General features: G+C 40.9%; 2 protein-coding genes across 4 annotated transcripts in view; both read right to left on the reverse strand.

Moving 5' to 3' along the window:
- The window catches only part of LOC126925042 (aryl hydrocarbon receptor protein 1), a 159929-nt gene that overhangs the window by 98174 nt on the left and 47565 nt on the right, over nucleotides 1-14190 (reverse strand). For all 3 annotated transcript variants that reach the window (XM_050740191.1, XM_050740189.1, XM_050740188.1), the window contains exon 2: nucleotides 1406-1596. In XM_050740191.1, coding sequence (XP_050596148.1) covers nucleotides 1406-1596 — 191 coding nt within the window. The remainder of the gene's footprint in view (nucleotides 1-1405; nucleotides 1597-14190) is intronic.
- LOC126925044 (venom dipeptidyl peptidase 4) overlaps nucleotides 1-14190 on the reverse strand; it is a 512928-nt gene that overhangs the window by 88323 nt on the left and 410415 nt on the right. The gene's annotated exons all lie outside the window — the stretch shown is intronic.

A 14190-nucleotide genomic window follows, 5' to 3' on the forward strand; every position in this document is an offset into this window, starting at 1 on the left:
CGGGCAAATGAGCGCCGCGAGTTTCTCGTAATAACCGGGCTTATCTTTTTACGACGGATTTTCAGGCTATTGATTGGCAAACCTTGCCTATGCTCTATACAGAACAGCTTGTTCCGCGGCTCTGCTCGTTTTTCGTCTATCCAGGAACCGTTCGGAATCGATATGGAAATTTGCACTGACGTTTAGCTGCATTTAGCGCGATTTCAATCTTCTCTAGCTCGTAACTTTAGAATTCCTTTATGATTTACCGCCTGTAGACGATCTGTATTAACCATATTTCATGTCGTTAGAATATCTGCCTCCTTATGCCGTAACCATAAATGTTTAAATTTTTATCTCTCCGGTAAAATTGATCGAATGTCACCTTTTTTTGTTTTCCTCTTGTATCAATTCGGAGATCGTAACTGTTATAACTCAAACCGGGAAGGTTACATTATAACGATTATTAGTACCATGATTTTAAAATAATCTGAAATATACACGAATGTATAAATAACATATAAATCGTATTGTATTCGTAAATGTATTCGTAAAAGGGATGATACGATCTAGTGAAATATTTTATTATCTCAAATGCAGAGGGAAAAAATGTAGCAAGAGTTCTCTAATCTATCACATACGTAATTAGACTGCGGGTATTTATGCAAATTCGTATTTTTACGAATGTAACTAAAAGAAAAAGAAGTAGTATTTGAGTAGAAAATTGTTTAACCTACCGAGTACTGTAAAAGGTACTATACGTTGAATATTTTCTATATTTTTGCATGGCAAATGCACTTTCGCGTCGTCAAATTTTCCATAAATGCATAAATGTATAAGAATCCGCGGTCTAATCGTACTTACGATATCATCAACGTAAAGAACAATGATACGATCTCTGTATAACTTTTCCAGTCTTTTCCCAAATCCAGGAAAGAAAACGAGAAAAATAGGAAAAGCATGCATTTGCATAGTCGACTACTTTCTCCGTAACATCTTGCACAATGCGATAATCCAACAATAGCGGCGTGAATCACAATGGTTGCCGAGGAGACCGAGAAGTTTGACGGTGAACAGACGAATTGCAGGATCGCGGAAGAACAGCAGCCATTGTTTTTGAATCTTATTGTTTCCTCGGAGACAGAGTAACGACAGCATCGCGTGTTCGCGGGGATATTCGAGGATGCTAATGCTCCTGGATGCGCAACGATGTTTAGCCAGAGCGCACGCGGCTCGCAAGAAATCTCTGTATCTAACCGCCATCTTCACGACGGACGCTTTTCTCGTAGTTAATAATACGTATCAACTACTTAATCATCTTCTTAATACATGCTCTTTTTTTTCCTAACGTTTCATCATATTCATAAGTGAAACTAAGATTTATCGCCGCTCTTGTTGAAAATAATTCACCTAATTAGAGACCTACCTTGAAAGTAGCTCTTCGTTCGAAGATAGCTGACGCTGAGTCTGAGGATGCTGAGTCGGTCAAGCTTGCTGAGAATATTTTGTTCGAACGGAAGCAAGGATGCCAGAGTGTCCAGTTCGGCGTTCAATCGCTCGCGATGCCGTTTGCTCGGATTCGACTTCGTTACCCCATCCTTTTGCGGTGGTTTTAAGCTATAAAACAAACAATTAAATATATCAGCTTTTCTTATTAATTCCGTTTTCTTCGTCCTGCTACAATTACAGCGTTTCGTCGGTTACCCATTTTCTTAATTGCTGTCCAAAATTATAGATTTCACGGTAGTTGGTTATAAAAAGGCCAGTTTATAAATGAGAAAGACCGCTAGAAAATAGAAGGGAAGAATATAGCGACAATCGAACGAATAGCAGAAAATCAGCAAGAATGTCTCTTGCTAGAATTTCATGTTAAACTTTTCACCGAGTGGCAACCTAATACAAATATAAGAAGGAACTACGCTTGAACTTTTCTGCTAACATACGACACACGATCTTATCATTGGCAAACATTTTTTCGAATGAAAAATTGACGAGAGAAAAAAAGCTGATACGTCACGTCGATTTAATTAGCCGAAGTAATGGAGATAATTGTCGATCCTACGGTGTTCACGTTCGACTGGTTGCAGAAATTCCTCGGCCACCTTCGAGATTCGAACAACAGGCGGCCTACGAGCGAAGGATCTCGATAATTAAAGGCGACCACTATCCAAGGGTTGATTGACACGCGGAGAAACCCTGCGGACCGATATGCCCACTCAACAGTCCGGAATTCCTCGGGATAAGTATAGTTATTACAAAATACTTCTCGCATCTGCACTCCCTTCCATTCGTTCTTCTTTCGTTCCACCGTTACCTTTCCTACTTTCGTCTCGCTCTTTCTTCGGTTTATCCGCAAACGGGGCATAAAATGCATAAATTGTTTGATAATTATGACATGTGGAAGCTGACTACCACGCGGTGGTCTGATCAGCTTCCAATGGCGTAAGCACTGCGCGAATATCTTTTTCCAACAAGTATTTTCGTCGATTAAGATAAGAAATATCTGTACTTTGTAAATCATTGGCTCGAAACACGAAACAAATTCGATGAAAGAAAGGAAAATGTTGAGTTTAACCAAACTTGCTTATGTTACAACCTGATGCATTTGAGAATGATTCGACTTCTCAGAAATCAAACTGACTAACTACACTTTTTCTAAGTATGGACTGAACCAACCACTAAATGATACGGATGAAACTAATACTCTACTTTGTAAGAAAATGACGAACGATAATAAATTCCACGGAACATTTAAAAACACAGTGCATATAATGTCATCATTTTCCTGTACTTTTTAATTCAGCTTCTGAGCAGTTTTTATCTATTATACTGACGAAGAATCATACATAAATCTTTGCTTAGGTTCTATTTTCCCAAGTTATGTTAACAAAAATATGAATTTGCACAAACATAGACCAATAAATACGTCACAATGAAAATTACTGTTTATAAATGTTAGTGTAAATATAAAAAGATACAAAGATAGGATATTTTGCTTCGGCACAAGGAATAAAGGATTCGACGCCAATGTGTGCTTACGACACACGTACGAAAAATCAAGCGTTACGGATCGAGTACAAACTGTTTGTTTAATTGAACCTTCCACCATGGGAGTGAGGCCCCATGCCGAACGAGTACCGAACCTCATTGAAGTACCGCGGCCTATGGCGATCTCGTACTTAACAATGACTATTAAGCCGCGGATATTTACGCAAATTTGTATCTCCAGATACCATAAAATCTCATTTCATAAAAATCGATACTTCTAAAAAAAATCATCAGTATTGCGACACGCGTAAAAATTGATTTTTCCATAAATATACATATCAAACACTCTGGTAATCGTTACTCTTCGATAGATAGATATTCCTCCGGTCATTATCCAAACAAACAGTTGAAATCTAATCTAAATCTCGATAAAATTCAATATCAACCTAACGAAACATATTCGCCATCACCCAATCAGAAAAGAAAAGAAAAAGAAAAAATACTATCGTCTTAATCAAAATCCATCATTCCTCTGTACCTCATCCACCGAGCAACCTTTCTTTTATCAAAAGCACGTGAATCGCGAGCAAAACGTGGCCACTAAGGAAAAAGGGACAACCGGGGCAAGAAAGAAGGAAAGATGGAAAGAAGGAAAGAAGGAAAGGAAGGTGGAGGGAAAAACGGCGATGGCCTTAATTAAAATGCTTAGGGGTTAGAAAGCGTGATGAATGAGATTGCCGTCCACATACGAGGCGGTCGGTGCCTACGAGTGCGCGCGGCAGCACCGAGAAGAACTCTATTAATTATTAGATGACACCGAATCCATTATCCGAGACGAGGAACGGACGGAGGTCCTCGAGGAATAGTCTCATTCAGATACCATTAGGACCCACGGCCGGCCTTTTGTTCTTTCGCGGCTGCTCGCGCGTTCCCCGGCGTGCAAAACACGGTTAATTATCGGGACGAGGACGGGAGGAAAGGAGTGCCACGTGGGCCGTGCCACTTCGTTCCTCTGTCTCCATTCTTTTTTACCGTCTTCTTCTTCCTACCCTTTCTCCCCAGGTTTTGCTTTTCCATTTTGTCCGGCTCTGTTTCTCGATCTGTCAAGAGGGGGATCGTTCCAAGCTGGGACGATTCGATTCGAAGAGGACACGAAATTCTTTGGCTAAACCTGAGATCGCCTGACGCAACGTGTGCATTCAAGGAACTCGTCAAGGACAGGATCGCGAACTCCGTGTAATTTCATGACACTAATTGCAATCGTCAAGACTAACGACGAATGGAGTAATTCAGCGAAGCTCGGTCGAACAGCGTCGAAATAGTTCCAGCGATTAAAGATATTTCCAACCGAAGGTACTTCCATCGTGTCATAAATTCGTGTATCAGATTGTTCAGAAACTTTTTATTTTATTAGAGTGTTTTCTTAAACGATACATTTTATCAAACTATCGGGCTTCAACTATCACGAGATCTTTTCTTAAAAGACTTTTCATCCTATTCAGCAATTAGTTGCTTCGAGTCCGTGACAAATTCTTTGCAATTAAAAGAATTTTATGAAAATTGAGAAACAAATGACAGTGTGCCTATGTTACGTTTAATGAACGAAATTCAATGTTCCAATTAAAATTTATTTCTGCTTACTCCTCGTGAAGTTACTCCTCGTCGAGAGACAACGTTGCCCCGTTAAAAAATAAACCTCGTCGAATTAACAAATTCCATATCCTTCTCATTAATGTTTTCTTAATATTCAACTAAAAACATGACATTTCATTCGATCATATTTTTTCCACTTGCATCAAATGCGAGATATCTGAACAATCCAATACATACATAGTTTCTATTCAGAGGAGCATGAGGTAGTTGATGCAAGTACGTGTATACATGGTATATGAATGGTTGGTGATTGGATCAGCGTGCCTCGATGACCGTGTCACGATGACGGACGTATAATGAACAAAACGAGAGGCAAAAATGGGAAAAATAAATTATAGATTTCGCGAAACAATGTCCCAGAGGGAAACCGATGAATGAGACACGCGTTTACGTAACCGACTTTTGTTCTGCTGCAGCGTGGGAAGAAAGCAACGCGAACCGTGCACTTTGCGCGGCAGAAAACTGCATTTCAATGCGTCCTCAAACTGCAAGTTCGCCATAGGAGAATGAAACTGATGTGACAATGCAGCAATTAGAACGTAATTGTCTCTCATTGGGATCGTTCAGACTGTTTCGCGACTTAGTACGATTTGTTGCATTCGAATTTATCGCCAGTTTGTCGCAAAATATTACGCTGAAACCTTGACTATTCGGTCGTTGGAATGATCAAATCATTTTTCTCCGGACGAATATTTATATCGGAAATTAATATTATAAAATAGAATATTCTCATAAATATCGAGCTTCATTAACATATCCGATTAACTGAAATTTTGCCGATTGATTCCACCTATCACAACGTGAGCTCCTACTAGTAGGCAAATTAACGAACTCCAATTATATAAACTGTTTGTCCCTCGACAAGTTCTCCTGTATTACAAAATATTAATAAGAGAAGTTGTTTTTCATTGGAATTCAATGAATTATATTATTAGTATATTATCGATTAATCCAGCCTTCGATCCCTATCCAATAACCTGGTAAGCAACTCAAATGCATAGATGCAGCGAACAGATTTTAAGGACGCGAAGAATCTAGAGCATCCAATCAGATCGCACACACAGTAAAATCTAGTAATTGTATATTTAGCGAAACCAGGTGATAAGGCGATAAATGATCCCTTTGAACCCTTCTAGCAAGCCAAGCTAGGCCAATTGCGTAGATACATATGTGTCGACCTTACGAACCGTAACACGGTTACGCATTCGAAATGTGCGCGCATACTTCAGGCCGCTGTTTAATGGCCGGCTGCGTTATCGCGATCGTTACCCTAAGGCTCTATAGCGATTTTCCAGCCTTCTCTTCGCTGGCAAACCTCGCTTTCATCGCGTTTTCCTACAGAGAAACCTACGAACGATTCGTTCGAAGAAACAGAATCTTCTTTCGGAGAAACTGTAAATTTTCTCTGCGTAGAAAATCCTGATTGAGCATACTTTCGCTGGAAAATGAAATTCCAGGAAAACTATGTTATTTGTTTCACGAGGTAGGACAAATACGAAGCAGGCCTTGGTTTGATTAGAATTAAATAACACGAATCAAAGGTGGCGCGATCTGACGGGCCAGCACGCTATCCTCGAATCCATCAACCCTACGAATCCCTCTCTAGATTAGTCTACCCTCGACCACGCTCGCTTTTCGGCAAATACTCAATGTCCCCTCGAGATCGATGCAAGCGGGAACCACGGTAGAATGAATATCGAGACAACCTTCGAACTACTCACAAAGCTTATCAATTATTAAAAATCTCTAGAGTGGGCTGTTCAATTTCCATAAATTAGAAAATTCCTCGTTGTAAAGTAGAGCGAAATAAATATCGGAATAATCTGCGAATTGTGACTTGTAATCTTTCGTGTGAAATGGAAGATTCTTTAGAAGAAACCACTTCGTTAAAAGATTCTAGAATTTAGCTCCTCGCTAGTTCCACTTCTGTACAATTCCCCATCTCTGTTGACACGGTGAAATTTATCTACGTACAGAAAATTTTTCGGTGATAGAATAAATTTCCACGATGCGATTTATAAATCTCTCGAGTCAATCGAAAGTTTCCACACGTCAGAATTAAAATTCTTCAAGACTCGAAGGACCGGTTCGTCAAAAAATTGCTCGCTTCCGTCCACCCTTGGAAAATCCCTCGCCTCCAACTACAGTGAAATATAACGATACATAATAAGTACATCAAAGCAACTGCGATTAAACTGCAATTTATAAATCTGTCGAATTCCGCCCGCGATTCATAATCCTCGTTCGAAGAGGCCAACATCCAAAATTTAAAAAACGTTTCAAGCATCAAAGAAGAAATTTCATGAACAAGTTCGCCATTTTGCCCCCAACTATATTCGCTCTATCCTCCGTATCCCTACGACTCGTCCACCCTTTTATTCGGGCCAGCAGCGTCTGCGTATCCGTTTCGTCCCTTCCATCGGCCCTTTAATGGCTCGCCGCGTCAAGCTCGGTCGCTTCGTTGACGTCCTTCTTCGCAAGAGCAGAGAGGCCAGCCCAACAGAGGGTGGAAAGGGGGTTGATCGTTCGAACGGAACGAGGAGAGACGCGCAGGCGCCACGAAGGGTGGGTCCACTATGGATTTTCGAGGGTAGAGACGCTCTACCAGTGAAGTTCCGGGGTGGCAGACAGCATGGGGCAGCAATGGAAGCTCCCACCGCGCAAGGGATGCTAGCTCGTTTCCTGGGATGGTGATATACTCGGTTGGACGGCGATAGGGATGGGGGTGACGTCTAGGAATGCCTGGCATCGACCTTGAACCGAGCCGTAAACCTCTCAGGGCTCGGTTTCCTCAGGGGTTGACGAGGAAACAGAGTTCGATTTCTTTGGGTTTGATACGGGGTGACGAGCTAAATTTATCGAGTATAGGGTGAAGCAGTGACTTTTAAATGGCGGATATAAATTTAGGATAAAGAGTATAGCTATGAAATTCTTTGTCGCTGTCCCGAAGAAACGAAACGGGTTGCAGAAATTAATAATAAAGCGAATAATTGTACCGCGGATATTTATGCAAATTTATATATGTTCAGTATCGCGACTAAAGAAATGAAATTTAAATGGGGACTTTTCCTTCTCTCGTTAAATATTCTACAATGTTACAGAGAGTACTATATTTTGAATATTCCATTCGTTTTATCGTGTATATTTTATCGTATGCATTCCACACAGTTTTGCATCTTTAAATTTCTCATAAATCTATAAACATTCTTCAAATCTACTGATAATTAATTAGAAGATGTTGAATTTTTTGGCGTTGATAAGAGGCGAGAAAGGCCTGCTTCGTTGAGTTGCGGGTGAAAGGGAGACTCCTAAACGACGGAAATAAATTTAGGATTAAGAATACAGTGACGGAGACTTTTATCATTTTCAACAAGGCGAATGAATTGTAAAAGTTCATAATACGGCTAATAATTAATCAGAAGTTGTCGTCGAGTAGCATTTCATCGTCGTTTATTAATTACGTTTCGTGTGGTCGGCTTCTCGAAAATCGATCTTATCGGATCAGATCTCGCAGAACGATAAGCGAGTATCGGTCACGTGGCGAAGGAATTACGAGTCGCCGCGTTGCAGATAACGATTCAGCCGGCTGCTGGCTCACGATAATCACCTTTTAATGGAAAAATGAAAATTTCGTTTCACACTCACCGGAAACGACGTGTGTCTATCTCTGTTTTTTTTTTTTTTTTTTTTTTTTCAATAATTACCGAGAATTCAGATTCTCAGAAATCATTCCTCGTTCGCCTAAAATTTGTCCAGTTAAATTCCGGATAAAAGTGCGGATTTTAAGAACCACCGTATGTAATTTTACCTATCGATCCAAATTTCTAAGAATTGCAAAATTACAGAATAATAACCACGCGGAGGTTAAAACTACGTTAATAAAGGGGAAAGTTTATTAAATAGAATTCTTAGAAATATATTGCAGAAATCCTAGAAAATTGTTAGAACCAGAATTCTTAGAACTAATTATATACAAATACTAGAGAATTCTAGTATTTAAACTCTGTTCTTTCTATTTGTTCTTTCGTAGGAGATTTTTCGAGCGACACACGGAAATTTTCAGGCACACCGCGGCCACGCAACGAATTCGCCGGAGACTCGAAACGAGCGGAAGTGCATTCGCCTGTCAACGTGGTATTTCGTAAGCGGCGACCAGAAAGAGCGCGCCGCTGATGCCGGCCGGAGCGACTTTCGACATCCTGTGGCGAATAATCGACCATATGTCGGCCGACGCCAGAATTAGTGGTCTTCGTCAAAGAGACCTCGACAACGAAAATGCAAATGCAGCTGTTAAGCCGCTTTCGCGGTCGTCAGTTTCCCTCGCGCTTCATCCTTCACCATGGACATCGAACCTGTCCGCAACCTCCACTTCCCTTTTTCTTTCACATTTTATAGCTGATGAAGTTCGATACGGAAGTCCTCGAATTTAACAGAAGATTCAAAATGTACATCTTCGGTGACTCTCTCTTTACGAAGCCATAATATTCAGAATTTTTCAAGCAAAATTAGTTTTGTACGATCTATCTAATGACGAACTACATAAATTTCCACATCAACGTCTTTGTCCCGCTTAACCCAACTGCATTTTTCACTCATTTTCGACGGAATCGAGTTCTTTGAAAGAAACAGTACAAGTTCTTTTTCATTAAAAACGAAAGCGATAAACGAAGACAAGATCGAGACAAACATGGGAGGACCGCGATGGAATTAAGTCAGCCATCGTCAGATCTAAGTGAGCAAACGATTTGAAAACACAGAAAAATGATGAGTTTGCAAACATTATTTCGAAAAATTTACTTTGCAATTTACCATCATTCGTATTCCGTTCTTTCGCAAATATACAAAGTACATATGTTAACTTATGAAAATAAAGTCATTTCGTTCCCGTGTGTTGAACATTAATCGCGCAGCTGCGCAGTGAAACCGAGGAAATGACAAAAAGTGGGACTGTTTTACCAAACGCCAAATATTTCTCCATCGCTAGCCTAAAATCCTCAACACCCCTTTTTATTTTAATCAATCAATTTCATTGGAAAACATCTCTCGACCAGCGTGTCATCCGAGAGCTCTGTAAATGAAGGCAAAACAGTGTCTGGGGCAACAGATTCGCTCGATTCGAGCAAAAACTCGGCGAACTCCAGCGGAGAGTGGCCGATCGGCCCACGGCGCGGCGCCGCGTTTATCCGGTAAATCGCGTGCGCGCGAGAAAAAGCGGGCGCTGGATGGTTCTCGCGCGGCTTACCGATAGCAACCGAGCCCGTAATTAATCCGGGAACGATCGCGGTAATTAATTCGCGACGGTGATGAAGGAAACGGCGTTCGCGACGCTCTGGTTGAACGCCAGCTCGTGTCCGTGTAATGCTAACCGACGGTGACTGAGCCGTTTGTTAACTCGCTAAATGCAAACCGTAGAACGATCCTTTCTGCTCCCGTTAGCATCGCCAGCGTCGATTTCTGGAACCGTTACCGGCGCCTATCTGGCGCTGGAAACCGTGAATCCGTGATTTTCCATCGGACGAGTCTTAGAAAACGACTTACAGCCCTATACATATTAATGGTAGAATTATTAGAGTGGTTAAAACGATCAATCTGTAATTTTTTATAAAGCTTTCGTCGTGTTACGTTGGTGTGTTTTTCATAATTTGAACAATTTTTTGGTGACATATATATGATACGGGCTATTTCCCATTGCACCATGGCTTTCTTCGGCTATCTTCCACTTTGATCTATTTAATTTTTATTACGATATCGAACAGTTCTTTACAGACCACGATGCTTAATATTTTTGGCTGTTAGTAATCTGTATAGGCGAGATTTCTCTGTAAAGAAAATTTAAAATCCTCCAGATAAATACAGACGTTTTTGGAAAAGAGTGTACTTGTACTACTGGGATCGTAGCACACGAACGAAAGGTGTAACGCATAGAAAACTGAGAATACCGTTTCGAACAATCGACTGTTCTAATAGGGGCGCAAGTGATTAATCTTCGTACGCTTTGAATCCCAGTCTGCTGTATATCTTCGTGTGAATCGGCTCGAACAATCTAATCGCGAAAGATTACTTACCCATCTGCCAGATAAGAATTACACACTGTTACCATGCAATTTAAGACACATCAAGAACAACGATCTAAACGATCAAGAACAAATATCAGATGAAAGAATTCGATTCAAGAATTCAAGGATTTCTTATAGAATATATAGACACTTTCCATTTTCCAATAAATCAGACAAATCTCCGTCGAGATATCGATCGATTAAAACAGTTTAATTTCAAATTTAGCCAATTCTACTAAATGGAGCATGTTTTCGATTTAAAATGTCAAGTTGATCCACGGGAGCCTCTTTCAGGAAAACTTATGAAAATTCAGGAAAATTTAAGAAAAATATTCATGGACGCGTTTCACTCGTTTCATAGTGATTAGTAAACGCGATTTCAGCGCGAGTCGGTGATTCCGTGCTCGACTATGTGGAGCGCGTAACTGGCGTGACAAACGGAATTATTATGCGAGGACGAACACCTCGCCGGGATGCACTACGACTGCCGGAACTAATTGAGTGTACGAACTGAGACAGTTTTTCGAGTACCGGGGATTATTCTGTCTCGGATCGCGAGAACGGGGCCCCGTGAAATTGCGTTTCGCGGAATCGTTGCAGCTGCTCGGAGGAAGTCCCTTGGTAATTCCTGCGAACGTTTCACGTACGCCTCTATTACCCTTCTTGCTTTAGCAGTGAAATAGGAGGATCGCCAAAGCTTACGTTTCACGTCTAATTCCATTACTGCGCGATTCATTGATAATTTATAAATAAACTGCAAATTATCTCGGTAAGCGAGTACGTACTGCGAAAAGTTACTTTCATTCTCCTCGATTGGGAATTTTTAATAATTCAGAGATTGGAAGATTTCTCCAAGGAAAACCTTTGAAACCTCAGAGACACCTGTTTCCGTAGACATCAAAAAACATAGAAAAAAAATCAATTCCTTTGTAATCCTTAAAAACACAAATCTCCATCGCGCCCTTTCATTGATTTCCAATAAATTCCCCGGTAAATTGTCTGCCCACCGTTAAAACGCATTAGAAAGCTACTCCGCGTTTCCGTAATTTAGAAATACCCAAAATTTGCTAAGACCGAAAAACGTTTGCGAACAAAATATCTAAAAATCCAGAGACTCTCCTTTGCCAAGATCAATTAAAAAATTGTCAATCTCTTCGCTAAATGCCACAATTGCCAAAAATACAAAGCCGGTGCGCGTCCTTCTATCACATGGCAGGAGATTGGTACGCGATTCCGGTTAGAAATCTCCGAGCATCGAAATCTCCGGGCGTCCCACGCAGCCGCGAGATCTCCGAGCGATCACTCGGACATCGACATTACCTCCTCTGTTCGCGTGATCGTGCGATGGGCCTCGGCGAGGCGGCGAATTTCGAATTCAGTGGAGAATTTATGGCGGCGCGGCAGCCCAGCAGCGGACTCTCCGAGAGAACCCTCTTGCTAGTTGTCCCGGCGAACGAAAAGAGAGAGCTTTCCTTTTCTCCTCTTCCTATACGACTTTTGCACCCGTTGCGTTTTCGGCAGCCGGGAGATTTGTGGTCCCCCGGATTCGACGATTTAGATGTTCATTTAATTTAGTCGTCGTCCGTCGTGCTCCACAGCCGACGGACCCGTGCTTCATTAATAGTCGAACCAGGCAAATAAAGGAGCTTTGATTTATGCACTGCCCGCCGCGCGTACGCTACGAACGCGCCTTCCACTTCCACCGAGCCTCGCTTGGTTAATTAAATTGTTTATAGTCTTCGTGGTCGTTTCGGTGTGCTTTTCTGGAATTAAGGCTACATGACTGGAGTTTCGGCTCCACCGGACAAGATGGAATTCTCCAATTATACCGAGAGGTTTCTTTTTTCGAGGGAATTTTTAGCTTACTGGAAAGTGGACGAATAAAACGAAATAACGTATGAAAAAGAGGATGGGAAAAGGAAAAAGAAGAAGGAGACTGATTTATTCCTACTTGATTAATTAAAATTGTTTGTGGTCTTCGTTTCGACGTGATTTTCTGCAAGTGAGTCTATATGACTGGACTTTGCATTCGTCCGGACGAGTTGCCAGCTGGCCAATTACACCGATAAATCCTCTTTACTCGGCGAATCTCTAATTTATTGAAAAGTCGACGACAAAAGGACGAAAGACAGTGCTTCAGTTTCCTTAATTACATGTTTTCTCGGATTAAGGCTGCATTACAGAGCCTATAAGATATTCCAGACAAATTGAAATTCTTCGATTATTCCGATACGTAAATCGTTTTTTTTTTTTTTTTTTTAACAAGTTCTTAGTTTGCTGGGAAATGGCAGAATAAAAAGAAGAAATAGGGTGGTTTATTTCTATTCGATTAATTAGATCGTTTATAGTCTTCGTGTTGTGTACATTACAATTATGAACTTTACATTCTTTCAATGTATTTCCTTTGTTCCTGTTTCTTTTTCCCAAGAACATTTCAAGCTTCGTTGAAAATAGAGGAATAAAGAGAAGAGAAAGGGTGGTTTATTCATCGCTATCGTCGAGTTATTAACTGATCGGGATGATTTAAAAATTTGATAAAAGTATCAAGCACGTAGCAGAAGATTACTCGCTCATTTATTAGAATCTCGCGTACGAGTACCGCGACCGAAGAGGGTGAAGGGTTGTGGCATGGTTCGTGTTGGTCAGCGTGGCAAGAGATGCTCGATAGGGATCGCGAGAGGGAATAACGTCGCCGCCGTGCCGCTAGAACCGTAAACAAAGCCTGAAGGCGTGGGACGTCGAATGGAAAGTCTCACGGATCTTCGTTAATTGTGCGGATTGAGCGTCGATCCCCTCGCCGTGATATCTTCGATTTTCTGCAATAACCGGCCGTCTAGCTTCGTCCCCGCAACATAAATTCGCGGTGGACGATTCGCGGAATTCCGCCCCTCGAATTCTACGAACGATCATCCTAGGGTGCGGCCGAAATATGGAACTTTCGCTGTAATTTTGCTGCCTATCTCCGTTTCTCAACGCTAAGATTATTTTTCGTATATAGTACAGCTTTCAGAAGGATTTAAATCTAGTTTACGGAAATAATAAAGATTACAGAGAAAGAGAAGGATAAGTTACATTTGCCATTCTTTTTATAGCGAAATAGTTTTAAGATTCGGTAGATCGTCGATCAATCTTATATTTCCAGAATTGTTAAAAGCTGTTGAAATATTAAAATATTGCTCGATAAGTGGATGGTGACCTCGAATAAGAGTCTAAGGCACATTTAGCACATTTTGAAAATGAAGAGGAAAACGTGGTTTGTAAAAGCATAGTCTAATGCTAATGTGATTCTGAGCAAAATGTGCTATATACCCTAATTTCAGGTTTCCATACACAATTATATCTTTAGCTTCCATAAAACTTTATCAATTAATCAACCATTATTAAAAGGCTTTGGACCTGACAGGTTGTTCTCATCGTCAATTATACCACATTAACATTAATTCCTACTTAATCATAAAGTGACAATCAGAAATCAGAAGGTCAGCACAAATGTACTTAGCATGTTTTTCGCTTG

The sequence above is a fragment of the Bombus affinis genome, chromosome 15, assembly GCF_024516045.1.
Source record: "Bombus affinis isolate iyBomAffi1 chromosome 15, iyBomAffi1.2, whole genome shotgun sequence".
In the NCBI taxonomy this organism is placed as follows: domain Eukaryota; kingdom Metazoa; phylum Arthropoda; class Insecta; order Hymenoptera; family Apidae; genus Bombus; species Bombus affinis.